The 27,310-nt window shown below is 44.0% G+C and overlaps 1 protein-coding gene across 1 annotated transcript in view; it reads left to right on the plus strand.

Annotated features, from left to right (window-relative positions):
* The window catches only part of Ints9 (integrator complex subunit 9), an 85,727-nt gene that overhangs the window by 50,999 nt on the left and 7,418 nt on the right, over positions 1 to 27,310 (plus strand). Inside the window, exons 7-12 of the mRNA XM_028758717.1 lie at positions 5,129 to 5,249; positions 5,882 to 6,016; positions 14,417 to 14,528; positions 17,946 to 18,126; positions 22,419 to 22,479; positions 24,675 to 24,846. Of these exons, the coding sequence (XP_028614550.1) occupies positions 5,129 to 5,249; positions 5,882 to 6,016; positions 14,417 to 14,528; positions 17,946 to 18,126; positions 22,419 to 22,479; positions 24,675 to 24,846 (782 nt within the window). The remainder of the gene's footprint in view (positions 1 to 5,128; positions 5,250 to 5,881; positions 6,017 to 14,416; positions 14,529 to 17,945; positions 18,127 to 22,418; positions 22,480 to 24,674; positions 24,847 to 27,310) is intronic.

A 27,310-nucleotide genomic window follows, 5' to 3' on the forward strand; every position in this document is an offset into this window, starting at 1 on the left:
ACTCTCTCTCTCTCTGTGTGTGTGTGTGTGTGTGTGTGTGTGTGTGTGTGTGGTGTGTATTTCATACAGTTGGTCCTGTGTGTCTGGGAGTTTGTACTCATGAATTCAACTGCTAAACGAAAGTATTTAGGAAAATATCACTTCTGTACTGAACATTACTCCCTGACAGGAAAGCCATCTACAGTGTATATACATTACACTATTATATGGTCAGTAAACTAGAGGTTACTTGAAGTGTAGTAGACCTCTCCATCATAATAGTGTACCCTGCTGAGACAGGAAATTTGGGTTCTGAAGTTCAGGCCTACTGTCAGTTAAATGACAAGACTTATCTCTAATTTTTTTTAAGAATAATAAAGTATATTAGAGAATTTGCATATGACTGTATAAGCACTGTGCTGTTTTATAGAAGTGCATCCACAGATTTTGGTATGTGCCAGGGGTTCCTTCTTAAGCCTGAGGAAAATTAATTTGGCTGGGTGGTAGTGGCACACATCTTTAATCCCAGCACTTGGGAAGCAGTGACAGGTGGATCTCTGTGAGTTCAAGGCCAGCCTGGTCTACAGATCTAGTTCCAGGACAGCCAGGCCTACACAGTGAAACCCTATCTTGAAAAGGAGGGGAGGGAGGGACAGAGGGAGGAAGGAGAAAGAAAAGAAAAAGAAATGAATATATTCACTATGTGTCATTTACTTGTTATTGTTTGTAAGGAAGAAATTTTTCCCTCAATTTAGAGATAAAGAGAAAAATGTGGTTAAGTAAATGGTTAATATTTCAACTAAAGGAAGTAAAAGTCCATCTTATATATAAAAAACAGTCTGTTCCTAATTGTTCTGTACAATTGGTCTTTATTAAATGACCTTGAGGATGCCTGAGAACCATATGTAGTTGAGTATTGTAATGCTGCCTCTATAGTGGAACACAAACGCAGCACTTTGTGTGTTAGGGAATGGCTCTCACTACATTCCTTAGGCCAGTCTCAAACTCAAGGGCTCAAGTAGTTCTGGCTTAGTCTTCTGAATTGCTGGGACTTCAGATGTGTGACACCATCATGGTCCCAGAACTGTATAGCTTCTCCATTTCTGCATCTCTGCAGGCTTCAGATGAACTCAGGTCCAGCTGGAAAGGATCACACACAGGCTCACCTAATGTTGAACTAAGGCCTCCCTCAAGTCCTTCCCCTGTGAGTTCAGGTGAACTTTTTATAACATGGCAGCTGGTTTCATCAGAGTATGCAAAATCAGAACAAGAGAAAGCAAGCATTCTGAAATGCCTCTCTCTTAGAGTCACATTATTTTTTTCATCTTCTATTCAGCAAGCACGTGGTCCATGCTCAGGGAGGGGCCTATACGATGTGGTAAATGCAGGATAGTGGTGTTATGGGAAGCCCAAGTGACCTACCACAAAACCCTAATCCAGGAAGTCAGACCTGAAGCCAGAGTTCATTGGACTGCTCAATTTCTGGTTGTGCTCACTTGCGCTTTTGTCTGGTATTTGCTGTGGTCCTTACTCTGTGTTAGAGTGACCTCTAACATCACCTGCCAGTGCAGGTAGATTCAGATAGGATGCATTTAGGATTGCCAGTTCTTTCCTTTCCAGGGATAGCCATGGCATATGCCTGTGTTTGTATGTACATGTGTCAGTGTTGTTTGTATTGAGTACTCGATGCAGCGTATGCAAAAGTAAGAAGGAAGTTAACTCCATTTGTGACGTGACAGAATTGGGTAAAAGGTGCCAAACTATTAGTGAAATTAAAAGTAAGGGCATGCTAAACAAGCCTGCTTCCCTCACTGTGTGCTCTACTGACTGTTGTCAGAAACACAGACAAGAAGTTTCTATGTAGAATGCTGTCTGCCATTTCTCTAGATGCTGTTTGTAAGTTTATCCAAAAATATGTCTGGATTTTCACAAGCCTTTTACACAGCTTTCATGGCTTGCTTTCCTACCTAAATACCCCAGTATGTTCTCTAAAATTAGGCCCTGAGTTACCAAAGACAAAAACAGTAGATACTTCTCATCCTTATGCTTGTAGTGTTCCCTTAAGATTCAGACCCTGCCTCCAGCTGTCTGCTGACATAAAACTGTTTAATCTCCAGCAGAGTGCCCTGTGTTGACAAAGCTGCTACAGACTTCAGTCCTAGCAGGAAAGAAAGTTCATGCTGCTTCAAGGTGGGAGAAGTGCCAGGTATCAAGTGGGTAAGGAGACCCACACAGGGAAAGTAGTTGTGAGTCTTGGGTGACTTCTTAGTCTCCTAGAGAAAGGACCCACATAAAGCACACTCACCTGAAAGAAGCACTTTGGGCTGCACTCTGCTCTTCTAGCCACGCCCACCATAGCCTTCCAGCTCTGGCCTGAAGTCAAGGAGTCTGGCTCCCATGCAGCCCAAGGGAGAAAGAAGTCCTTATTTTTCCTGGAAGTCGGCCCTGGGAGGCCCAAGCACTAGACCCTGGTGGTGGGATTTTCACGGAGGAACTAAGGATAGGTAGTAGCTTGGCTTCTTTCTCAAGACCCTGGAGAGAGAGTTCAGAGCCACTGCCACTCTCAGAGCCTCGCTCTGGGTTGAGGGACAGTGCATGTGCTACCTGGCCATGGTAACTGTCAGTGTGGCACATTTGGGTTGAAATCCAGGCATGTCTAAATGTCACTCCCATCTTTCCATCGTCTTGTAGTACCTCTCATAGAAATCTAGGTAGAATACAGCTTAGAGCCTTGAGTTTTACCCTGAGTATAGGGAGGACCATTAAAGTACAGATGATGGTGGGTCCGTGTGTTGCGATGTGTGTTTGTATATGTGTGAGAGCGTGAAACTCAGCTGCTTAGTGTGTTTTGGGAGAAAATAGAGGCTAATGCACACATTCAATTCACCAGGAGTGTATTAACTTAGAAGTACAGTCAGGCTCACACAGGTTAGTCTTCCAGATAATTCCTTATATATATTTTTAAACAATATTTTTTCATCAAGGGATGTTTTTGATGCTGGTGTTAAAGGTCACACAGGTCATAGTTTATTCCCCTTTATGCTGAGCCTCACCAGTGTTAAATTTAGTCTTTCTCAGCCCCACTGGTGAAGTTTATCTATCTTTTGTTAACAGGAAAGAGAATGTGAGATCTTAGGTAGAAATGCCTGGTCTGGGGTATAGCTGAGAGGCAGAGCGTGATCCACAATGCACAAGGGCCTGGGAATCACTAGCACTGTGGAAAAAAATAGCAGATGTGTGTAGTTCAAGTAGAAATATTCTGCGTTCAAGTGCATATATGATAAGGGGCTAGAGAGACAGCTAGGTGATTAAAAGAACCTGCTGTTCTTGCAGAGGGCCTGGGTTTGGTTCCCAACTTCCACATTACAGATCATAACTGCCTTTAACTCTACTTTCAGGGACTGGCTCCCCTTTCTGGTCTTCTTGGTATCACCCACTTACATGATACACATACAATCAGTTATTCACACATACAGATGAAAAATAGAAATGAAGTAAATTGTTTTTTAAGTATATTTTATTGAACTTGAAATTTTTGAAAAGAAAGACTGAATTTATGATTATCCAATTGAGGCAAGATTTATTTGGGGTACACTTGGGACTGCCCAGCCTTTCCCTAAGTCAGGATTTTAGAGAGCAGCCCCTGCCTTCCTCTTGAGTTCCCTTTTATCAGAGAGATAAGGTGTTCACAGAGAGGGTTGACTGTTTACATTGTTAGAAAGGTACAATGGAAGGGAAGGAATCGTGGGAATGGAGCTCCAAGCTTAGTGTGGGATGAAAAACATGTTTTGTAGTTTACCTCAGATCTAAGACACAGGAACTTACTCTTAGTTACAGATAGAAACCTTAACTTGCAAGGACTTAACACAGGAACTTATTGTTCAAGTACAAATAGAAATTTCAACCTGCACAGGACAAAGGGAACCTATTCGTATCTGTCTTAGCGGCAAACAGAAACCTTAACCTGCAAGGTCTATTTTTCCTGTCTTGCTCTCACAATATGATAAACCTTCAAACACTGTTAATAAAATAACTTTAAAAATGATGGAAAAGAAATTTAAAAGCTACATCAGAAATTAGCCCAGAAGAAAGAAGTAATGGAAAGACAGAAATGAGGAAGAGGTAAGACAAACAGTAAAAATTAAATTGGAAGATTAGTTTAACTTTATCAGTAATAAAAATAAATGTGAAGCAGGGCGGTGGTGGTGCACGCCTTTAGTCCTACACTTGGGAGGCAGAGGCAGATGGATCTCTGAGTTCGAGGACAGCCAGGACGAACTGAGTTCGAGGACAGCCAGGACGAAGGAAGGAAGGAAGGAAGGAAGGAAGGAAGGAAGGAAGGAAGGGAGGGAGGGAGGGAGGGAGGGAGGGAGGGAGGGAGGAAGGGAGGAAGGGAGGAAGGAAGGAAGGAAGGAAGGAAGGAAGGAAGGAAGGAAGGAAGGAAGGAAGGAAGGGTGAATGACTGAACAGTCCAGTTGGACTGTAGGTATTATCAGTATAGATTTTAAAAATCACAATTATATGCTGGATAAATAAAATGGAAATAGAAACAATAGAAAAAAATCAACAAAATCGAAAAGTTCAAAATTGGTGTGTGTGTGTTTGTGTGTTTTCATGCATACGTGTTAAAGTGAGTGTGTGCGTGGTACGGTACCTGAATGGTCAGAGGGCAACTTTTGGAAGTCAGGGGTCTCGTTTTTCTACTACTATGCTTCACACTCCAGGCTAGCTGGCCTGTAAGCTTGCTGCCCATTCTCCTGTCTCCTTTCCGGTCTCACAGTAAGAGTCCTGAGATTACGAATGCCTACCCCCCATCCAGCTTTTTTGCATAGGTTTCAGGGATTGAACTCAGGTTATCAAGCTTGTTCAGCAAGTACTATTACCCACTGAGCCACTGCACACACACTTTTTCTTTAATCAATAAAGTTGACAGTCTTGTCTTGGATTGACAAAAAAAGAATCAAAAACTCAAATTATTAGAATCAGAAAGAGACAACAATACTGGCCTTACATAAATATGCTTATTAAACAATTCATGAACAGTCCTATGCCAATAAATTGCCCAACTTGAGTAAAATGGTCATATTACTAGAAATCTCTGTTAACTGATGGCATGCTCACCTAGTGATTGGCATTGTGATGTTTGCAGGCTGCTGCCTTCTCCTCTCAAGGATGCAGTGGAAGTGTCAACCTGGAGAAGATGCTACACAATGCAGGAGGTGAACTCAGCCCTCAGTAAAATCCAGCTGGTGGGATACTCCCAGAAAATCGTGAGTGTCCATGAGTGCTGTCATTTTGTGTCGAGTCCCTGGGGGGTTCCCGTAACTCTCTTTCCATGCTGCCCTGTCACCCTCGTGCAAGCTCCAGGGAAAGAGAGTGCAGGCCGATTTTCTACCTTCCATTCTTTTCAGTGGTGCTCATTCATCACCCCATTCCCTGGCATCCTTAGAGCTGGGTTGGTCAGCTGGTGAGGAGTCTGGAGAAAGGCATCTGTTCCACCCTGTCACCTGAGAATCAGACACAAGTTTACCCTTCTGAGACAATGGCAATCGGAAACAGAAGTGGTTTCCTGGGGGACTTGCAGCTGATCTAATGATAAGGATCCCTGCTGTTGTTGACCTGCAGCTGAGCCTGCCACTCAGAACGGAACCTAACCTAAGGTGGAAAGGGAAAACTGGTCTTTGACTCTTGGCTCTGTTTCCTAACTTGCCTTTTAATGCCTGGTGACAGAGCATGAGAAGGAGCTGAGGTGGCAGACTGCAGGGCTGCTTCCGTCACTGCACAGCCTCCGTCATCTCTGTCTGTTTCCCTTTTGCTTTAAATAAGGACATTTCTATTGCTCTCCCCTTTAAACTGATTTGGCTTGCTGACAGCTGGCGTGTTCTCTGTGTGGTTCTTTTAGGAGCTATTTGGTGCCGTCCAGGTGACCCCTCTGAGCTCTGGCTATGCCCTTGGAAGCTCCAACTGGATTATTCAGTCCCATTATGAGAAAGTATCTTATGTCTCTGGATCCTCCTTGCTTACCACACACCCTCAGGTAAGTTGTCTTTTAATCACCACCAACCTATATATATTTAATTCAAATTCAGAATGTCTCTAGTGTACTATGAACAGTTTTCAAACCTTCCCAATCTCTTACGATGCTCTGGATCTTAGATACTCTAGGAGAGTCAGTGAGACTGTTTAGGTCCCCAGGTTCAGGATCTGCTTTCTTCAGAAGGAATTGTGTTGTGCCCAGGGTCACATCTAGGATGACGATTCCCAGTCCCTCCAAGCCCCTGGCCTGATGGAGAACAATTGTTGATTCTCTCAGCACGATGAATATGTCCTGAGTGAGGGCAGGCATCAGGCCCTGATCTCAGTATCAGGACTGAGTGAGCACTAGGCAAAGTCTCTGCTGGTAAATCTTGTCTTCAGTTGAGAGTGACCAGGACAGAAATGAGTAGCTAACTGAGCTGTGTGACTTAGACAAGGGTAGTAGTCTCGCAGACAGCACAGTGGCTTTAGTTCTAGAGGAGGATAGTTTAGATTGTACCGTTCATTTGAAACTCAGATTAAAGAGCCAAGAAAAGCTGTGAGGTAAAGCCTAGCGAGGTGGCTCATGGAGTCCCTAGAGTGGAACAGGCAGGACATCGTTGAATGAGCAGAGAAAGCCCTTGTGGCTGCAGTGTACTACACAGCCAGGGAAGGGACAGGCAAGTCACTCACATGCCTTAGTAGACTGAAATGAGTTCTGATTGGATCTTTTTATTTGTGTGTATGTGTGTGTACTTGTTAGCATTGGCATATGTGTGCATGTGTATAAAGAAAAGGGTCAAGGTCTTTGTTTGATCCATCTCTACCCTGATTCCTTGAGATACGGTTTTTCATGAACTTGAAGGATACCAATTTTGCTTGACTGACCAGCCAGTGACCTTCAAGGAGCCATCTGTCTCCATCCCAGCTCAGCTAGGTTACAGGCATGTACCATCAGACTCAGCTTTTTAAGTGGGTACTGGGATCCAAACTCAGGTCTTCATGCTTATACTGTAGGAGCTACTTCCCAAGCCCCTGCAGATTGTATGTTTTGTTTTCTTTTATTCAAACAGGGTCTTACCTTGTAGCTCTGGCTGACTAGCCTGGAACTCACTGTCTAGACCAGGCTGGCTTCCAACTGAGAGATTGACCCACCTCTGCCTCCCAAGTGCTAGGCTTAAAGACATACACCAACCCACAGCTACTTCCTGTGGTATTTTAATGTTGTTATTAGGAGATTTAAGTTAGTTATGCATTACAGTTGCATTTGACAATAAAATATACATAAATATTGTTAGGGATATAATATTTAATCCTTGGGTATTTGTAGAGAACTTATTGTTTATTTTATACACTCTAGTTCTTTTGAATTTGTAAAGGGAGAGTGGTCAAGTTGCTGAATATATAGATAACTTGTGAGAGTCCCTGTCACATTTTATCTTTGAAATTTGTTACTTTATGAACATAACCTTAAGATGTTGCTGTCTTCGTAATAAAACAGAAGGTGAAACTTAGAAATGGATCGTGGCCCTTCTGCCTTAGACCTGGAGCCTGGACCCTCTGCTTCCTTCAGAGTTCTGCCCCTTCCCTGCTGGTTGCTTTCATCCATACCGGAGCCTCCTCATTCTGCCACAAAATTGCTTTCCTTGGGTACATAGGAATCCTTGTCCCTGTGCTCTGTCCCTTTGTGGGATTAGGGCTTGCCATACTTCATACAGAAACTTCCCATGTTGTAGAAGTATTTGCTGTATCTGTGACAGATAAATGTATGATTTAAACATATTTGTTTGTATGTGTACACTTACATATACATATCTTACATAATGGCTAACTCAAGCTGGCTAGCATACTCTATTTTCAAATAGGAAAAAGGACTCTGTTCTGTTTGAAATGCCAGGTGCTACTGCCAGTCTGCCAAGTTTATTCATGTTTTCTGTGGGGGCATGGGCAGGTTCTCAAGTAACCCAGATTGACTTTAAGCTTGATATATAGCTATGGATGGCCTTGAACACTGTAATGCTGTCATTACAAATGTGCCACCACCCTGCCTCATACATTCTTTTACAACCAAATTTTATCTCGGGGTCTGGAGGAGACAAGTCTCTGTGTTTTCCTGTAGCCAGCAGAACTCTGGGCCCTTCCCGCTTACTGAGATCACAATCCCATCAGTGTCATCACAGTCTGCCGCATTGAATCAAAATTTTTTATTGGCAGCTGCTTTCATTCTTGATGTATTCTGCCCTAAAAGACAGAAGGGTAACTTGGCTGCCAGCCGCTCTGATTTGTCCTGCTTAGATCAAAACCTTTACAGTACTGTTGACGTAATTTCCAGTAAATTGTCCTTCCAAGGGCCATAAATTTAAAGGGAAAATAAAGTCTCAAGAATAATGAGCAACATACCTAAATAATTGGCTTTAATCTCTAGTTGGTAACCTCTGCTATATGTAACAAAGGGAGAAAATACAGTTTTTCCCTTTACCCACATTGGTGTGTTTATATTGAATAAGTGGGAATAAAGAAGTTTTATTTTGAACAAAACATGATGTTCTACAGTAGAAGCCAAGAAACTCTGGCTCTGGGGCTGTATCTGGCCCAGTACTTAGTCTGAAAAGGTTTTACTGGGTTACAGACACACCTGTTTGTGAATCGCTTATAGCTCAGTATATGCTATAACGACAGATTTAAAGGTAAACTTCACAGAAATTTTGCTGTCCTCTAGTCTGCTCGGTTGGAGCCCCTGTGAGCAGAGGAACACCATACAAGCTGGTGCAGTGATTTGTCAACACAGGGGAAAGAGCCTTCTCCCTAAGCCAGAGGCAGCAGGAGAGGAGAGGCGGCTTTAAGAGAACATAGGCAAGGCTTTAGTTCAAGAAGCCTTTATGCTGGGCCAGCAAGATGGCTCAGCAGGTAATGGTGCCTGTTTGCCAACCCTGATGACCTGAGGTCAGTCCCTGGGACCCACAGGTTGTCCTCTTAGCAGGCCACAAGTGCACACATGTGCTCACAGAATAAATACAGACTTCAATATGGTTTTTAAAAATGTAGAGCATTTATTGATGGCCACTATCTTCAGAGAAGGAAAAATAAAGTCAAAGATGCTGTGTGTGGATAGCATTGAGGATAGGGATAATAGGATAATGCATCTGACAAAGAGTTGGCAAGGTGAAAGAAAGTAGGTTGTTGGGTTTTCATGGGTTATCATCAACAGACAGAGAATATTAGCTAGAAATACAGCTGGAACTTGGGTTGATGGCAAGTCTAGAAACAAACTGGAGAATCATCATACTTTATATAAATAAAAGGCCAGAGGCTAGAGATCGATCTTCAGGAAAATATTTACCAGTAGACTGTGAAAGGAAGAAAAACAATCTTGTGTAAGTATGGCTGGAAAGAGAGAAGAAAATTGGGACCATAGCAGAGAGTGTCCTGAACAAGAAGGAAGGGTACATGTTCTCAGTGCCTGCTCTGCTGGCACGCCACTAGGGCACCATGCCCAGCCCTCCAACTGCAGTGTACCTACCATGGCGAGATGTTAACAAGTGATGCTTGCTGCTGTCCTTGTTGTGTGCCAGATTTTAAAGGGAGTGCTTCTGCAGTCCCTTGGATGATGCTTTTGCAATTTTTTAGATGATACTTTTGCAGTCCGTTATATGGTGCTTTTGCAGTTTCTTAAGTGATGCTTTTGCAGTTCCTTGGATGGTGCTTTTGCAGTCCCTTGGATGCAGTGCATCATGATTTATGCCTATTTACCAAGAACTTTCTCCTCTATTCTTCAGTTTTGATTTTTTTTAAAGACATGGGCCCTTATAGAATGTTTTCACTGAGTCTGAGATAATTATGTGACCTGCAGACTATTAATAAATTTTTGTTCTTTATTCTGCCCTTTCTTTTCTTCCTTATATCTTATAGTTAACTCTGTTGCTTTACCCATTTCATCTTTGTAAATCTAAAAAACTCTCCTTTTATCATTTAACTGTTAGATTTTTGGTGTGCAGTGCTTTGTGATTCATCTTAAATAGGTCATGATGTGCTCCACCGTGTTCCTTCCTTAAATAACCCAATGAGATGTTACTACAGTTTTGTTTTTAGTTCATTCTGTCTGGATAGACTTGGGTTAGACAGGACTTTTTTTTTTTAATTCTTGTTTTTGTTTCTGTTAGCACAATTAATTGTACGTAGTAATGTACTAATGTATTTCCCTATGCTATTTCTACACATGCGTGCGGTGCATACTGATCATAGCTGGCCATTGTTCCTTCGTTCTCAACACCTCCTCTTCACAGTGCCTTATAATCACTGTCCTCTTTGGTTTGTATGTGAGGGGTGGGTATGGATTATTTATCTTTCTTTTTTTCTTTCAGCACATGAAAGAGAACATGCAGTACTGTCTGCTTTTCTGTAGCTGGTAATTTCCTGTTTCCTAATGCACTGTTCTCAGTCTGTTCCCAGTCACATCCGTCTTGCTGCACCTGACAAGACTGTGCTTGTTGTAACTGAATGAGTTACACGACGTGGGTATCTGCCATGCTCCCTTCAGCAGTTCCTGGCTTGTGGCACCTAGACAGAGTTTATATCTTTGTCTTGTTCTGCTCTTATAAGTGTGTATTCCTCTCATAAATCTAAAGAAAATATTGTAAATTTAAAGCCCTTAAAACTGTTGTTCAGTTTTGAGGTGACCACTTGATTGGTTGGTTTGATTTTGTATTGATTACAATTTTCTTCTGAATTTTCCCAAAAGTTTTGTTGCTGTTTGTTGGTTTGTTTTGGTTCTTGATGCAGTAGTTTGATGTGGATGTTCCATAGTGAGAGCTAAACATCAGATCATTGGAACAAGGCCCAAAAGAAAGCTGAGATACAAAGTCCCTGAATCTTTGGCACCCCTGGCTCGGTTACTGGGTCTCCCGGAAGCCAGGAGAGGACCGCAGCTGGCTGGTCTCTCTTATCTTTCTCCATTGTTTGTCTCATTTGTGTGGGCACTGTCTCTCCTCAGAGTATGTCCTTCTCTCAAAAATTATGTGTGCTGCCTAAGTGCATTCCTGTGTGTGTTTATATATTAATTTCCTCCTTGAATCAAAGCTATTCCCTAAGCCCCACCCCTTAGCAGTAGAGTGTCTAAAGAGGCAAGAGAAGAAAGATGTTGGATGTGACCTTTACAGAAGCTCTGATAGAGGAAGAGGTTTCCTCCACTGTGCAGCCGGACAACATTATTATAAGACCAGAAGTACACTGGAGTCTAGGACTGGGGAGCGCATCAAAGTGTGGGGCTTGAATTGGTTTTGAAGGGCAAAGTTGTAGTTTATGGTTGGGGAAGTATTTCTTCCTTTCCTAGGCAATAAATCCTTAACCATTTCATTTGTAGGGTTTTTTAACTTTTGTAAAGGACCTTGAGATTTCCCTGCATTGTTGCTGACTACTGTTTTTCAGTTTCTCTCAACCAGGCTGCCATTTCTCCTGTATATTTCAATCTCTAGTCTTCTGCACACTGGCTTGCTTCTGGCTGGATCCTGTTTCACATCTAAGAGTGAAATCAGAACCTCACCTTAGGGACCTTGTTGTGCATTTCCCCGCCCTCTTGGCCTTGGTTGTCATCTACACGTGTTATGAATAGCCTCGTTTCAGGCTGTGGACATCTTATTGCCCACCCTGTTCATAGACATCATTCTTACCTTGTTAGCCCTCTCCCAGCTACACTTTCTCTTTCTGCTGCTGGATTCTGCACATGCACACACAGGCATGCACACCTTCATGTGCATATGTGTGGATATACACACTACTGTACCTGCATACACAAAAACATAGAAGTCAAGTGGAAACACAAAGAGACTGTTGAGGGAAGAAGGAGGGAGGAGGCAGAGGAGAAGTGAATCTGATCAACGTGGATTGTACACGTGAAGGAAATGGCAAACCTGGTATTTTATAAGTCAGTGTGTGCTTATAAAATTAAAGTTAGCCAGGTGTGGTAGCACACGCCTTTGATTCCTGCACTAGGGAGGCAGAGGCAGGCAGATCTCTTTGAGTTCAAGGCCAGCTTGGTCTACAGAGACAGTTCTAGGACAGCCAGGACTATACAGATAAACTCTGTCTCAAACAAACAAAAAATCAATTTTTAGAGGACAAATTTGGTAAAGACAGTTCTCAGTAGCCTTAGAGTTTTGTTTTTTGTTTTTATTTTATGCATATAAACGTGTTCCCTGCATATATGTGTGTCTGGGCACCACATGCAGGCCCGGAACCTGCAGAGACGAGAAGAGGGTATCAGATGCCCTAGACCTAGAGTTAAGGATGATTTTGAGTTATTGTATAGGTTATGGAACTGAACTCTAGTTCTCTGCAAGAACAGCTGGTGATCTTAACCCTGAACCATCTTTCCAGCCCCCTAAGCATAGAGTTTTTACTATTTTATTCCATCTGTTTATAGCTGTCGGTGAGGTGCTTTTAATTCTTGAGCTGAGCAAGATAAGTTTTTCTGTTTGTGTTTAAACAAAGTATCCCCTTTTATCACTCCTAAAGTGCTGCTGACACCAATAATGCCTGTATTTGCCTTGGAGCAGTACAGACATTTGAATGTCACCTGGCATTGGAGGGTGTCACTAAAGCCATTTAAGCCTGTCCCTGTCCTGGAGCCCTAGGAGTGAGTGAGGCTGTCTCTGCTTGGGCTAAAATTACTAACATCTGTAAAACTGGAACGCCAAGTATATTGTAATGGTTCAGCTCAGTGGTACTCACACTAGAGCACTGCCCTATATTTGTTTGTGGGGTTTTAATTTTCAAAAGATGGTGTTGATGGCTGAAGCTCAGAGATAGTGTCCTTTCAGTGTGGTTTGTCCCCATTGTGTTTTCTTGTGGATCAGTCAGTCTTAGACTTTTAGGGGTCATGGCCCTTTCTGACCATCCAGTTAAATCTGCAAAGGCACATGGAATCACATACACCATTTCAGGGCATTTTGGGGCCCTCTGTGGTCTACCTCCATCTCAGTCAGTATAGTCTAATGTATATATAAAATTGTTCCTGTCTTAAGCCAAATATGCCACCTACTGCACTACTGGGTCCCCTTTGTCACCAGTTCAGTTTCCTTCTGTATTCACAGGAAACAGTGCAAGGCTTATTGCATAGCTACTGTAAAAATGGTTATGCCCCCACCAGTGCACACTTCCTTCCTTTTGTGGAAAGAGTGGTACATAGTATGGACCTGAGACTTTCTGCTCAAGAAAGGAAAGGGCTGCTAGACACATTAGTGAATATCTGAGGAGAGGAAACAAGCCGGTCACACACTGCCTGTTCCACCCTGAGCCCTCTGAACCCAGTTAAGGAAGCTTCTTCCCGGTTATAATGCAGTTTATAACAGGACCATGCCTTGTTATTTAACAAAACAATGAAGCCAGTGTCTCCATGCTTCCATACTCAGTGTTAAAGGAGAATCCCTTAAGAGTTACGGATACTGAAAGGTGACAATCCAGATTTGGAGCTTTGCTAGGCTGCTCTGTTTGGATGTCCTTTCTTTACTGGGGTATATACTGTGGCACGGAAAAGAGGAATGATACTTCTTAACAAGATGAAAACATTTGTGGCCTCTCTGGCCTCTCAGTTTTTACAACTTTGTTTCCAACCAAATCCTAGTTTATGCAGAAAAGCAGAATGTTTTTAAGTGCTCTGGAAACAATCACAGTTTAAGTCCAACATCTTAAAGAACTCATTGTCACGTGCCAGTGGGGTTCACAGTTCACAAGCAGAAAGTGTGTGAGCCCCCAAGACTCACAAAACAACTGAAGGAGGTAGGTCAGACTGTCCCATCTCATAGGAAACTTGACTCAAAGCTTGCTCATATTATGAGGCTAGTTGTAGAATTGGGAAGAGGACTAAGTTTCTAACCCGGTGTTCCTTCTGGTTTTTCTACCCTTGATACATAGGTAAGTCACCTCGCATCTGTCTTCCCGTAACACTTGCTTGCCTCAAGCTTCACAGTTATTCTGAGAATGCAGCCACTCAGTTCACATGTAATTCCCAGGCAAGCAGCAGGAGCATTCCCTAGGAACTTGCTAGAAATGCAGATTCTCAGGCCCTACCTTGAAACAAACCAGAAACTGTGGAAGTGAGCTCAGCAGCCTTGTCTTGCACACCCTCAGGTTGATCCATATCGAAGTTTAAAAACATGTAGAATGCATGTCGCTGGCGTTCTGAAGTGGGAAGCACTGTAGAAATAGGAAGACTTATCTGTGATTGAAAAACACAAGAAGATAGGGAAACAGTGGTCTTAAATGTCTACCTCTGTGAAGCTGGATATGGTGTGTGGCCAGCCAGTCATGGCAGAACTGTTGCTCCCTGTGGGAGAGCTTGCTGCTGGACTAGACACAGCAAGAGCGCATTTGCTCTGGTCCCTCCACTGGTCATAAGTTCTAATTAGAGTTTTCTTTTCTCTTTCAGCCCATGGACCAAGCTTCTCTCAAAAACAGTGACGTTCTGATTCTCACAGGGCTGACGCAGATCCCTACTGCAAACCCGGACGGCATGGTGGGCGAGTTCTGCAGCAACCTCGGTAAGAGGCCACTCAGTGCTGCGCTTGGATTCATTTCTCATTTGAGTCCTGCCCTTTGGTGTCTCTTTGAAGCCTCCCTGCTCCCATTTACTTCCACCCCTTAGTTTTTCCTCAGAATGAATTGTTGTCCACAGGAGCCGTTCTTAAGGAATGTAAATCTGAAGGTAGGCTCGAGTTGTAGGGCCACAGTTTCTAGAAGAGATGCTGCGCATTCTCTCACAGACCAGGTTAGTTAACCCCTCACTGTGATGGGTCTGGCCAGGATGTGTGTCACTGGTAACAGCAGAAGAGTCACACTCCCTCACTCTGCTTTGCAAATACTAGCACAGAGTGACTCACACTTGAAATTCATGGCAGTGAAAAGATAAAAGCATGGGATTGTTCCCACTAATATTTGGTTGCTTTTATTTTTCTTCTTCTTTTGGGAAAATTTTAATTGAGAGCCCTCTAGGATGTTTTCTGCCTGGAAGACATTTGTTGTCTTATAGACTAGATAGTCAGTGAAATCTCACAGTCCTGTCCTTATTTTAAGAAAGTAGGCTGGCTGCTGTTTTTGTATGTGCAGACTGCTATAATGAAATATCATCATTGATGTATAAACTAACTACTGCTCCATGGTTTGATTAAGGAAAAAGTTTTATTGTAAATATGAGAGAAAGACTAGCCAGAGGCAGAGTCCAGAGGAGAGAAAGAAAGTAGACTGAGCATGTGCTGCAGACAGGAGCTGGCCAAAACTATTTAAGAGAGAGGAGAGAATAGCAGGAGATAGGAAATAGAGTAGAGAAAATATGGTAAGAGAATCAGGAGCAGAACAGAGCAGAACCCAAGAGTGCATGGGGGGAGGGAGGGAGGGAGGGAGGAGGGAGGGAGGGAGGGAGGGAGGGAGGGAGGGAGGGAGGGAGGGAGGAAGGGAGGGAGGAAGGGAGGGAGAGAGAGACAGAGACAGAGACAGAGACAGAATGAATGAATAGCAGGGTTATAAGGAGAATGTGTATCTGGAGGGAGTTTAAGAAGGGCTAGGAGCTAGCATGGACTCTGAAATGTCTAACAGGTACTTGTGATACTGAGGGAATGTAGAGGCCTGCATGAGCTTTGGTGTGCTAATGGGCACCACAGGTAGCCATTGTTCCCTCTGCCAAAGTAAAAGAAAGGACTTTTACTTTGAGGTAGATGGGAACCTGTTTCCCCAGTTTCTGAGGTATGCTGGCTTTTGTCTAACCACCATAAATCTTCGGATAGTCCAAGTTGAGCTCACTTCTAGGTATATGCGGTTTGGAGTTTGGAAAAGTGTAGTTTCCTTTGGACTAACAGAAGTGGCTTAGGTAGTGAGCATTTGTCTCACAGTCCAGAGACCCACGTGGCCACCCTTTTCCTGCATCTTCATGTAGAGCAAAGGACGTTTGTCTCCATTCCTCCTCTTACAGAGGCACTATTCTCATCATTGGGTCTCAGCCTCCGTGACCTGATCTAAACGTGATTACCTCCCTCCTCAAGTCCCTGCTTCAGAACACCATTATATCGGCCAGCTGGCTGCCACATACACATAAACTCAGTGAGGCAGGGAGCACAAAACATTAAGTCTGAGCTAACTGCCCAAGCCGAGCTGAGCTGAGGGCTGACCTTCACCTCCCAGCAACTTTAAGTGGTATTACTCTGGCTCCAGGAAGAAGTGGCTGTCTTCTGTTTGCATGGGAGGCACTGTCCTTTGAAGTCCTTGCTGCTAAGCATGCTCTCTCTCATCCTTGCTGCTCTAAAGGCAAAAGTGACTTAGTCTTACTGTAGAAAAGTTGTTGGGCTGGTCCCAGATAGAATCTGAGTTTTGGTTATTTGTTAAAAATCTAGAATCACTAACTCAAGAAACCTTAGATTTGGGGAACTCCGACATCTAATGCACCATGTCAGATGGGGGTCCACTAATCACTCTCCTCAAGATCATCGTGGCTCTCCTATAAAAATCCTAACTTGAAGGTCCTGCCACAGATCCACTAGGTAAGAGCTGCCTGTTCAGCTGCTCCCTTGGCAATTTTATACAAAGTAACGCTTGAAAAGCCCTGGCCTCACTCATCCTCTCACGTGATAATGAGCACACTGAGCCCAGCCAGTTGGAGTGCCAAACTTCTGACCCTTCCTTGTATCTCTGGGCAGAAGCAGACAAGCCAGGCTCTCAGAAGTGTCTCCTTCATCCCTTGCTGCCTTCTAGAGAATGTCACAGCAGGAGTGGGGAGGGCCCTTGACACTAGACTTCAGATCTTCCCAAAGCCACCTGCTTCTGTTGTTTTGTAAATGAAGCAAAAGCCAACTTGATTACAGTTTTTCAGGCATTCATACTTTTAACACATTACAGCCCATAATGTGATTATTCCCACATTCCATAACTGGCTGTGTTTCTTACAGACATATACTAGTGCAAGAAAGTGTGATGAAAAGGACTAAAAAGGGAACAGATTAGTTCCTTCTGAATCACTCAGCCACCATAAGAGACTGAGCAGAGACAATCCTGAAATTTTGAAATAGGATTTAGTAGGAGTTGCCGGAAGCTCAGGTTCACTGAAGACATTAAAACCCACCAGGGGCATCAGCCTTCAATCCTGCATTGCCTTGATGTGCACTCCTCTACAAAAGAAATAGACAATTGTAAAAGTGTGTGGGTCATAGGAACAGGCTGAGGCAGGAAGGCTTTGTGTGTGGAGAGGGTGGGTAGATAACACAGTGAGAATAGCAGGTTTATAAGGAGAATGAGTAGCTGGGGCTGGCTTACAGTTTCAGAGATTCAGTCCATTATTGTCATGGCCGAGTGCAGACAGACATGGTGCTAGAGTTGAGAGTTGTACATCTTACAGCAAGGAAAGACTGTTCCACACTGGGCATAAATTGAGCATATAAGACCTTAAACCCCACAATAACTCACTTCTTCCAACAAGGCCATGCCTCCTAAATAGTGCCACTCCCTATGGGCCAAACATTCACATACATGAGTCTATAGAGGCCAAAGCTATTCAAACCACCACAGAAGGGAAGTCTGACTGGAGGACAATTAGGGTAGGGAGGCGAGAAGCGCTGCAATATACTACCATGGACTTTGAAGTGTCTAGTGGGTACTCAGGATACTGAGGGAGCCTGGTGCCACAGGTAGCCGTTTGCTCCTTCTGCCAGATTCAGGGAAATGCCTCCTTTTGGTTGAAGGGGACTGGTTTCACAAGTTCCTGAGAAATACTAGCTTTATCTAGCTTCCAGAAATCCTCCTGTAGTTAGGGTTGAGCATGACCTGACAAAAGCTACATAATAAGACCCTGTCTCAAAAATAAATAATATCATACATAGGAAAATAGGAGAAACATAATGGCCATTTTAAGGAATGTATTTGCCCTTCTAACACTGCCCCTTTGCCACTGTCTTCTCTCTCCTCACCATTTCTAGCCCTGACAGTGCGGAATGGAGGAAACGTGTTGGTCCCCTGCTACCCTTCAGGAGTGATCTACGACCTCCTGGAGTGCTTATATCAGTACATCGACTCTGCTGGCCTCTCCAACGTCCCCTTCTACTTCATCTCCCCAGTGGCCAACAGTTCACTCGAGTTTTCCCAGATTTTTGCTGAGTGGTAAGTCCATATCCTTTCTCTGAGTTCTGCTCAAGTATGTTTAGTCGGGAAAAATGACAATAATTGTGGTTTCTTGAGAATACTTGAGACTGCATGTATGTGCATGTGTGTGAACTACTGAAAGTCAAATCCCGTACGTTGCTTGTATTTAGAAGCATAGATACCAAGAACGGATAAGAGAGGCTTAAGTTAGCCTGTTCTCAAAAAAATCGTTGCTTACTTTCCTACATTCTGTAAAGAGAAGTTTCATTCTAAAAGGTCGTTAGCCCCAAGCTCATAGTCTTGTAATTAACTACATCCAATAAGAAAAGCAAGATTTTTATTTCCACAGCCCGTTTATGGAAGATCCATTTTATTCTATCAAGATCAACTCCCAGGGCAGACATTTAGAAACAGTGAGGTTACGGAGCTCTGGCCATGTACATGGAGTTTGGGTCTAACTCCCCGGTCAAAAAGAGGAAAGTGAAGATAGATGTTATTTCTAAATTTTCAGGAGCCATGTGTCGCAGAATAGAGTATGTCCAGTCAAGTTTTAGTGGTATGGGGACCAAATGGACACAGCATTTACTGAATTTCTCAATGGAAATGGATTTTTACATCACCCTGTTATAACATATCACAGCGTTATGCCCCTCACCCCACACCTGGTTTTGGTATATGGGGTTTTCCTTCCCATTGGATTGTGGGCATCTCCCTGAGTTGACTCCACTCCTCTTGGTTAGTAGGACTGTTCCTTGTCCTTAGTTCTCACTTGTTTTTATCCCTACACTCAAGTGTCTTCCCCACATAGGATACCCTAAGCATTATTTGCAGATTAAGTTAACATGTTAGAAATTTGTTTTCATGCAGACCTCCAGTACTGCAGCACACTCCTGGGTTCTGCCCTGCGGGCCCAATAGACAGTGTCCCACCTTGTCAGATCTGTGCCTATAGTACAGCCGTCACTCAGCACACAGGGATGAGAGTGCCGTAGAGTCTTTTCTGTGGTTTTGGTTAACAGGTGTCTGTTAGTTCATAAGTGGGTAATCCATGTTTATGTAGAAAAGAGTATAGGAAATAATAGAGGCCTGGAGCCCACACCACACTGTCCAGATAAACCCCGTCTGACCTGGAAACCATGCTAAGTAGTTAGCGTGTTTATCACCTTGCCAAGTTTCACTTCTTAGTTTTAAATTCTAATTTTTTTTCCTAAAGGGGCTGCAGCTCAGTAGTGCAGTGTTTATGTAGCAGAAAACATTCAATATTAAACCATTATGAAGTCTTTGTGAAGAACGGCAAAGATTTGCTTTCTCAGCACTTGGGAAGCTGAGGCAGGAGAAGCACAGGTTCAAGGCCAGACTGTTACAGCCCAGACCTTGTTTCCAAAAAATGAGCATACAGTGAGCACACAATGAACACACAGCACACAGTGAGCACACAGCACACAGTGAGCATACAGTGAGCACACAGTGAGCACACAGCACACAGTGAGCATACAGTGAGCACACAGTGAGCACACAGCACACAGTGAGCATACAATGAGCACACAGTGAGCACACAGCACACAGTGAGCATACAGTGAGCACACAGTGAGCACACAGCACACAGTGAGTGTACAGTGAGCACACATGGCTGGAGTATTGTCTCCTCACATCGCTGACATCTGTATAACTAGCTTATTGCCTTCTCATTGGCTGGCAGGGCTTTTCCTTTAGGACTAAATCTTAAATGGACACTATTCTGTGTATATATGATGACAGCATTTGCCTTAGGTAAGTTACTAAAAGTGGAATTACTGGAATAAAGGGTAGGAATATTTTTAATGTTCATTATCTAATACTACTTGCCAAAAATATTTTTATGTAAATTATTCCTTTTTTGCCCATTTACCTCTTAGAGGTTTTATATCTCTCTTACATATTTGAACTCTGTGTATATATTAAAGATATTAACTTTTTGTTAACATGCTCTAGCCATTTTTTTTCCATTTTGATACTTTTTTTAAAAATTTTATCTTGGATTTTTTTCTGTTTAAGTAATAAACTTTGTGCTTTAGAATAATTTTAGATTTACAGAAAAGCATAATGATAATAGAGTTCCCGGATACCTTTCACCTATTTTACCCCCGATGTTAATGTCACTCAGGGCAAAAACATTTATCAAAACTAAAAAAGGAGCCAGAAGAGCTCAGTGGGTAAGAGTGCTGCATTCCCAGGGCCCACATGGCAGTTCACAATTGTCTGTAACTCCAGTCCCGAGGAATGCTAGGCCCTCTTCAGCCTCTACAGGCACTGCGCTTGTGGTACACAAACACACATGCAAGCTGAGCACACATACGCATAAAATCAAAAAGAGTAAATCTTCAGAAAAGAGATGGAGAACTAAGAATTAATGATAGAGTGGGCGTGGGGGCGTGTCTGCATCAGACTGAGCGATCATGGTTCACCAAGAAGAGAACACAGAGTAAAAGTCTTGCTCTCCTAAGTTCTCCCAGTGTTAGTCGCTTCCCTCCCTCTTCCTAGCCAACCGCCATTCTCCTCCTGAGCTACATGTGGGAGTCCTCTAGGCGGCTGGTAGCCGTCTGAAAGCAGCCAGGGACTGAAAGCTTGAAAGTATCATTAAGGCCATTCTGGTGTCAGCCCCAACTCCAGACCAAGGACACCTTGCTTGCCTGCCTGCCTGCCTGCCTGTCTGCCTGCTTGCTGCTTGCTGGGTTTGTTTTCTTTTTAGAGGAGAAGGTGGAAGGGAAAGTGTCAGAGCCTCTTCCCGAGCCATGGTACCCTCAGGAGTGCAGGCCTGCTGTAGCTCTAGCTTTGGGAGCAGAGCATCTCAGGAGAGTATTACAGACTCACAGAACTCAACTCCAGTAGCTGCAGACCCCAGAAGAAAACCCTTTAGCCTCTCAGCAAGATATGGAAACCCCTATCTGTTGTGCCTACATGAAGATTCTAGAACTGAGGGAGGACATATCTCTTAGCAGAACTGGCCACAAATGCTTTCCTGACACTTGCCAGTCACTAATCAGACTGTGGTCCCTTCTGCATTGCCCTCTACTGTTCAGGGTACAGTACTAAACTCTCAGATTTCTCCCTCCTAAATCTGAAAAAAGACACAGCTAGTGTCCAAGATCTAGTATCCATGTAGATGTATAGGGTGACTCTCTAAGTGTGTCTGCTATGTGTTTACCTTCCCCAAAGAGAGAGGGTTTTTTTTAAAGAAAGATGAAAGAAAACTATAGATAGGAAAAACCCAATACATTGAGGAGACTTAGTCTAAATTCTTACCTCTGAACCCTTTGTTTTTACAGTATTTTGACAGGGTTCTTAAAAGAGAGTTCCCAAGCTAGGTATGGTGGCATACACTTTAATCCCAGCACTCAGAAGGCAGAGGCAGTTGGATCTCTGAGTTTGAGGCAACCTGGTCTATAGAGCGAGTTATAGGACAGTCAGGTCTACACAGATAAGCCCTGTCTTGAGAGGGGCGAGGGGGGAAGGAATCTTAAAATATAGTATAAGTGTGTGCTCACCAACCTGGTCACCACCCATCGACTGGCCAGTTGTTGGGTTTTTGGTCTTGTCACATTGCAGTTTTCCAGGCTCCTCTGCAATTTCTGTTTTGAATCAAAGTCTTGCTATGTATGTAACCCAGTCTGGCCTCAAACTCAAATTCTCCCATCAGTTCCCTGCAACTGGTGTGAGTAGTGCTACTGTAATGAAGAGGGCGTGTGTGTCAGCAGAAAGCCATGTCTCAAAAAGGCAGGTGCTTTTCTCCCCTAAAACTGCTAAACATAACATGGTGTCTCAGGCTGGATCCTGAAACAGGAAAAGGAGAGTGGAAAATGGCTCAGCTCCAAATCAAATCTGGGGCACAGTGCCAAGGCAGAGTTCTTGTCTAGCATGCACAAAGCAAAACTCAAAACAGAGTGTCTAGCGTACTCACCTAGGCATAGTGGCACAGGCCTGTCACACCAGCACTTGTGAGTTCCAGGCCACCCTGGGGCACAGAGGAGCTGGGTACAGAATGGTTACAGTTGTGTACATTGTTAACACTGGGGACATGAGAGCTGTACTCTTCAACGGTTTTATAAACCTAAAATTATTTTAAACAAGTAGGGGTTTTGTTTTGTCTTGTTTTGTTTTATAAAAACTATACTTACAAGAGACACCGTCCTGCATGAGCTGGGCCCAGCTTTTATTCAGAGTCAATGCTAGGAAGCTTTACAAGAACTTGAGTGTTTAGTGTCTGCGCTGCTGCCACTAGGTGGTGGTAGATGCCCAGTGCACTGCCTAACACCTGTGTCTTCCTCTTTAAAGGCTTTGTCACAACAAACAGAGCAAAGTTTATCTTCCAGAGCCACCTTTCCCACATGCAGAGGTAAGAAAATAGAGCCGGTGAGCAAGGGCCCAAAAGAATTGTGGATGATGGTATGACGTGGGATAGTGGCAGTCTTCATGCCTAAAACATCCCTAGGTGGAGTCAGGTACCGTGGCAGACACCTTTAAACCCAGCACTGCATGGGCAGACAGGTTGTGAGTTCCAAGCCAGCCTGGGCTCCAACAACACTAAGTCTTAAAACACACACACACACACACACACACACACACACACACACACACACACAGAGGGCTGACCATGGTAGTACAGGCCTTTAATCCAGCACTGGGGAGGCAGAGACAGGCCAGTCTGGGTTGCAAAGTGAGTTCCAGACCAGCCAGGTTTACACATTGAGACCACGTTCCAAAGAATAACTAAATAAAATGGTTGAAAAGTGCTCCGGCTCACAATTCATCTCATTCATTTGTTCCCGCTGATAAACACATCGTGTTACCATAAATCTGGACAGTGCACCTCTGCTGTAGTCTGTGCAGGGGACTTTATTCTAATGTCTACTCACACCTATGGGAGCAAGTCTATTATCAAAATGTTCTTGCTAGGGGCTGGAGAGATGGTTCAGTGGTAAAAAGCACTGGATACTCTTCCAGAAGACCCAGATTCAATTCCCAGCACCACGTGGTAGCTCACAACCATCTGTAACTCCAGTTCCAGGGGATCTGACTCCATATATGCAGGCAAAAATACACACATAAAAGTAAATATTCCCTTTAAAATGTTCTTTCTAGACATGTCAATTACATATGTAAATTTTCTTTAAATGTCAAACTGTTTATATATATGTCCATGTGTGTGTGTGCAGGCATGTGTAGATCAACCTTAATCCCCAAACCCCGACACATACACCTTATTTTCTTGAGACAAGTTCTCTTACTGAACCTGGAGCTCATTAGTTCAGCCAGGCTGGCTGGTTTTCAAGCCTCAGGAATGCTCCTGACTCCACATCCCCAGCACTGGACACACGTGGGTATACCAGCCTTTTATGTAGGTGCTGAGGGTTCAAACTCAGGTCCTCATGATTGTACAGCAAGCACTTTACCAACTGACTATTCCCTGGACCGTATGGAAAGGTTCAGTAGTGAAAATAACATTGCTTAACAAGATGGAAAGTCCCTTCCTCACAGACCTGGCGGGTGTGTCTGAGCCACTGATGGATCCCCATCACTGGTTTGCATCTCACGTGCATTACTCTGTGTGACTCACGGTATTATTACTATGTTATTGCTGCCAGTCACCAGTCCTGTATCACAGATACACAACAGCGACCTAATTCACTCTTAATGTCTCCACTTCAGAAAGGGAAGTGTCTGGCACAGCCATAAACACAGTTGGTGCCTCTGTTCTATATACCATAATACATGAGAATATTGCCAAAATGCACAAGAACTCTGGGTGATGCTGTGTACACAAATGCCCATCCAGAGTCACGTGAACTTTGTGGCGCAGCCTCCGCCTCCACAGCATTGTCTTTCCCAGAATGCCATAGAGTTCAACTAAAGTAGTGCACAGCCTCTTCATATTTTCATCTTTTGCTTAGTAATACATTCATCTCCATCTTCTCATAGCTTCTTCAGCCCTGAATTCCTAGCCCAGAGTCTTGTCTTGATGTGCCCGTTTACCCGTTTACCAACTGTAGGACATGTTAGTTGTTTTCAAGTGTTGGCAGTTATGATTAAACTGCTGTCGATGGGCTCTTAAGATTTCAGCTCCTATGCGTTAAATCCCAAAGGAGCGTGATTACCAGGACCCCTGGTAAGTGTATATTTACTTTGGTTTTACAAACAACGACAAAGTCTTCCACGGTGGCTGTGGCATTTCTCATCTCACAGCAAGGAGGGAGGAGTCCTCTGTAGCACACTCTCGCCAGCATTTAGTATGAGGGTTTAACATCGGCCATTATGCTGGATAAGGAGCAGTGTCTGCTGGTTTCATTGGCATTTCCCCACTGGTGCCTGGTGTTGAGTGTCTCCAGATGCTCGCCTGCTGTCTTGGTGAGTTATCTCTGCAGACCTTTGGCATAAGCCACGTGGTTCTGTTTTGACAGCAGTCCTCGGGCAGGTAACTTTTGTAGTCTTTTCCTAGTCTCTGGCTTGTCATCTTCAATTGTATTTTTCAGTCATTTCTCCAGCACAGCTGGGTTCTTCAGCCAACAGCTCTTGGGTTTTCATGTGTTGTAGCTCATTCAGACCAATAAGCTGAAGCACTACCGCAGCATCCATGGAGACTTCAGCAATGACTTCAGACAGCCGTGTGTGCTGTTCACTGGGCATCCTTCCCTCCGGTTTGGAGATGTCGTCCACTTCATGGAGCTCTGGGGGAAGTCCAGTCTCAACACTGTCATATTTACAGGTAAATTTTAAGAGTAAGCAAAGTTCCTGTCCTTTCCATTGGGCTGATAGTGAGTGAGCATACAGGGTAGAGAGGAAAGTATAAATGCAACCCATCAGCCTTGCACACCCTAATCTAATCACTCGAGAAGCTGAGGCAGGAGAATCAAATTCCAGAGCACCGTGTCTCCAAAAATAAACAGGAACAACATAGATTCAAAGGAATAAAGGTAAAGCCATGTTGGGCAACTATTTGTCAAGCACAACTTTTATTTCTGGTTTTTTTTTTTCTCTCCAATACTGAAACCTGCACTGCTTTTTGGTAGGATTTTTATAAAGTGTTGAGAACCTCAATGATTCCAACATTGATCTTGTCTCGCCAGTTAGGATGGATTGTTTACTTAGCTGGATCTTATATCTTTGACTGAGGTCTGCTCTGGCTTAAAGCTTCTCTTCTGGAAACAGACCCCTCAGGAAGGAGCAAAGCCTTCAGAGAGATGAGGCCAGGCAGAGGTGACTCAGAGATTCTCCCTATTCTATCACTGTAAGCTCTTCAAGCTGCCTGTAAGCTTAGAAATCTCACAGGCTGTGAAGTCAGAATCTTGAAAGCTTGAGCTTGGTATAGCCTCAGACATGCCCATCTGTATTAGTCAGGATTCTCTTCGAGGGCAGAGTGAGTCTCTCTTCATACACATAGATATATAGTGACTGATCCGTGCGGCTGTGAAAGGGTAACCCCGTAGTTGCTCAGTCTCACAAGGCTGGATGTCTCAGCCGGTCTTTAGTTTATGCTGTTATCCTGAAGACATAGGCCAGGGAAGGGATACTGTGCTAGCAAGGCGAAGGCAAGCAGGTAAAAAGCAAAAGTTTCCTTCTTGTCCTTGTATAGGCTGCCAGCAGAAGGCGTGGCCCAGATTAAAGGTGTGTCTTCCCACGTGGAGGTCTGAACTAGAAGTGGATTCACCACTTCAAACCGAGCAAAAGTAATTTCTCACAGGTGCCTTCTATTTCTGCTGTAATGTGTTCCAGATATAGTCAAGTTGACAACCACGAATAGCCATCACACCATCCCTAGTGTCACCTCCTCAGCAGGGATGGGGTGACAGATTCACAAATGTTGGGCTCATTCTCCGTTGCATGCCATCACTAGAATTCCACAATTAGTCATCTCAATGTCCTGTGCAGAAGAAGCAAGAAGATAGCCAGGCTAGGATGATTACTCATGTTGGGCTTGGAACAGTGTTAACTTTGGTGTTGAGCTGGATTTTTGGAGAGCTTTTAGTGAATTTGTTATGGTCACTTAATAGCCCACCTCACATTGGTGCTCTGTGAAGTGTGTGTCCAACAGGAAGACACAGTGGTCAGCTACACCAGGAGCTCCTGACCCTCAGGGAATGCTTTGTGGTTCCTCAGACACCTTTGGAACAAAGTGGCTGGTGGGGTTTCTAATCCCCACTCAAGTGAGGGGAAGTTTGTCTGCCTTTGCTGCTTGTGTTGACAACTGTATAATATTCCTTCCTTTCTGGTGGCCCAGTTAGCAGAAGTGTTAGAATGAAAGCATGGCTTTGGCATCCTATAAGCTGGGCTCAGCCACCCATCCTTATGACACCAAGTAAAGGGACAAAACAGTGAAAAGCAGAGGCAGACTCCTTCAGTGTGTCCATATTAAGAACAGATAAGGGATCGGTAGGGCATAGATTTACATTTAAATAGAAGTCTTACAGTATGCCTAATTAGCAGTCCTGGTCAGGATGAGGTTCTGCCCATCACTGACCCATCATCCTCTGTCTGCAAAGTGGTCCTAAAAGTTGCTGGACTGTGAAATCTCTTCCTGAGTGGGGGTGGGGTTCTCCTCTGGCTGCTATTAGCATTTCAGTCTTGTCCTACCCCCAATGTGAGGTTCATGGGGAGGCTCTAATTCTTTGAGGTCCAGTGTCTCAGTAGTTGGTAAGCTGAGAGGAAGGACTCAGGGTCTTAGGCAGCCCCTACCTGTCCCCTTGGGTACTGCGGGATGAGGACAGTATACTGTTCTCTTGGCTCTGTGGGCAGCTCGTTGGGATGAACAGTCCCTGCCAAGCAAGCACTGGTAGCTGTTGGGGGAAAAACTGGGCAGTGTGGCAGATATCTCCTCTGGAGACCTAGGCTCCTGGTGAGAGAGTGACAGTCTCTGTTCCCATGGACTAGGGCTCAGTGCAGGGTGTGGGGCGTGATACCTGGTAGGTGCCTGCAGTGCTTTGTGTCCCACCTGGATGTTAACTTTGAGCAGCTGGTGTGCCAGAAGAGGGCAACAGATCCCATTATAAATGGCTGCAAGCCACCATGTGGTTGCTGGGAATTGAACCCAGAACCTCTTCCAGAGATCCTAACTGCTACATCATCTTTCCAGCCCTACTGTTCAGCTCTTGCAGGGACACAGGAGAATGTATATCCCATTCTTCCCCAGCTTTCTAGCTAGAATTTTAGCACTAATGATTCCAGTCTGAATA

Source organism: Grammomys surdaster, unplaced genomic scaffold (genome assembly GCF_004785775.1).
Source record: "Grammomys surdaster isolate TR1022 unplaced genomic scaffold, NIH_TR_1.0 126219, whole genome shotgun sequence".
NCBI lineage: Eukaryota > Metazoa > Chordata > Mammalia > Rodentia > Muridae > Grammomys > Grammomys surdaster.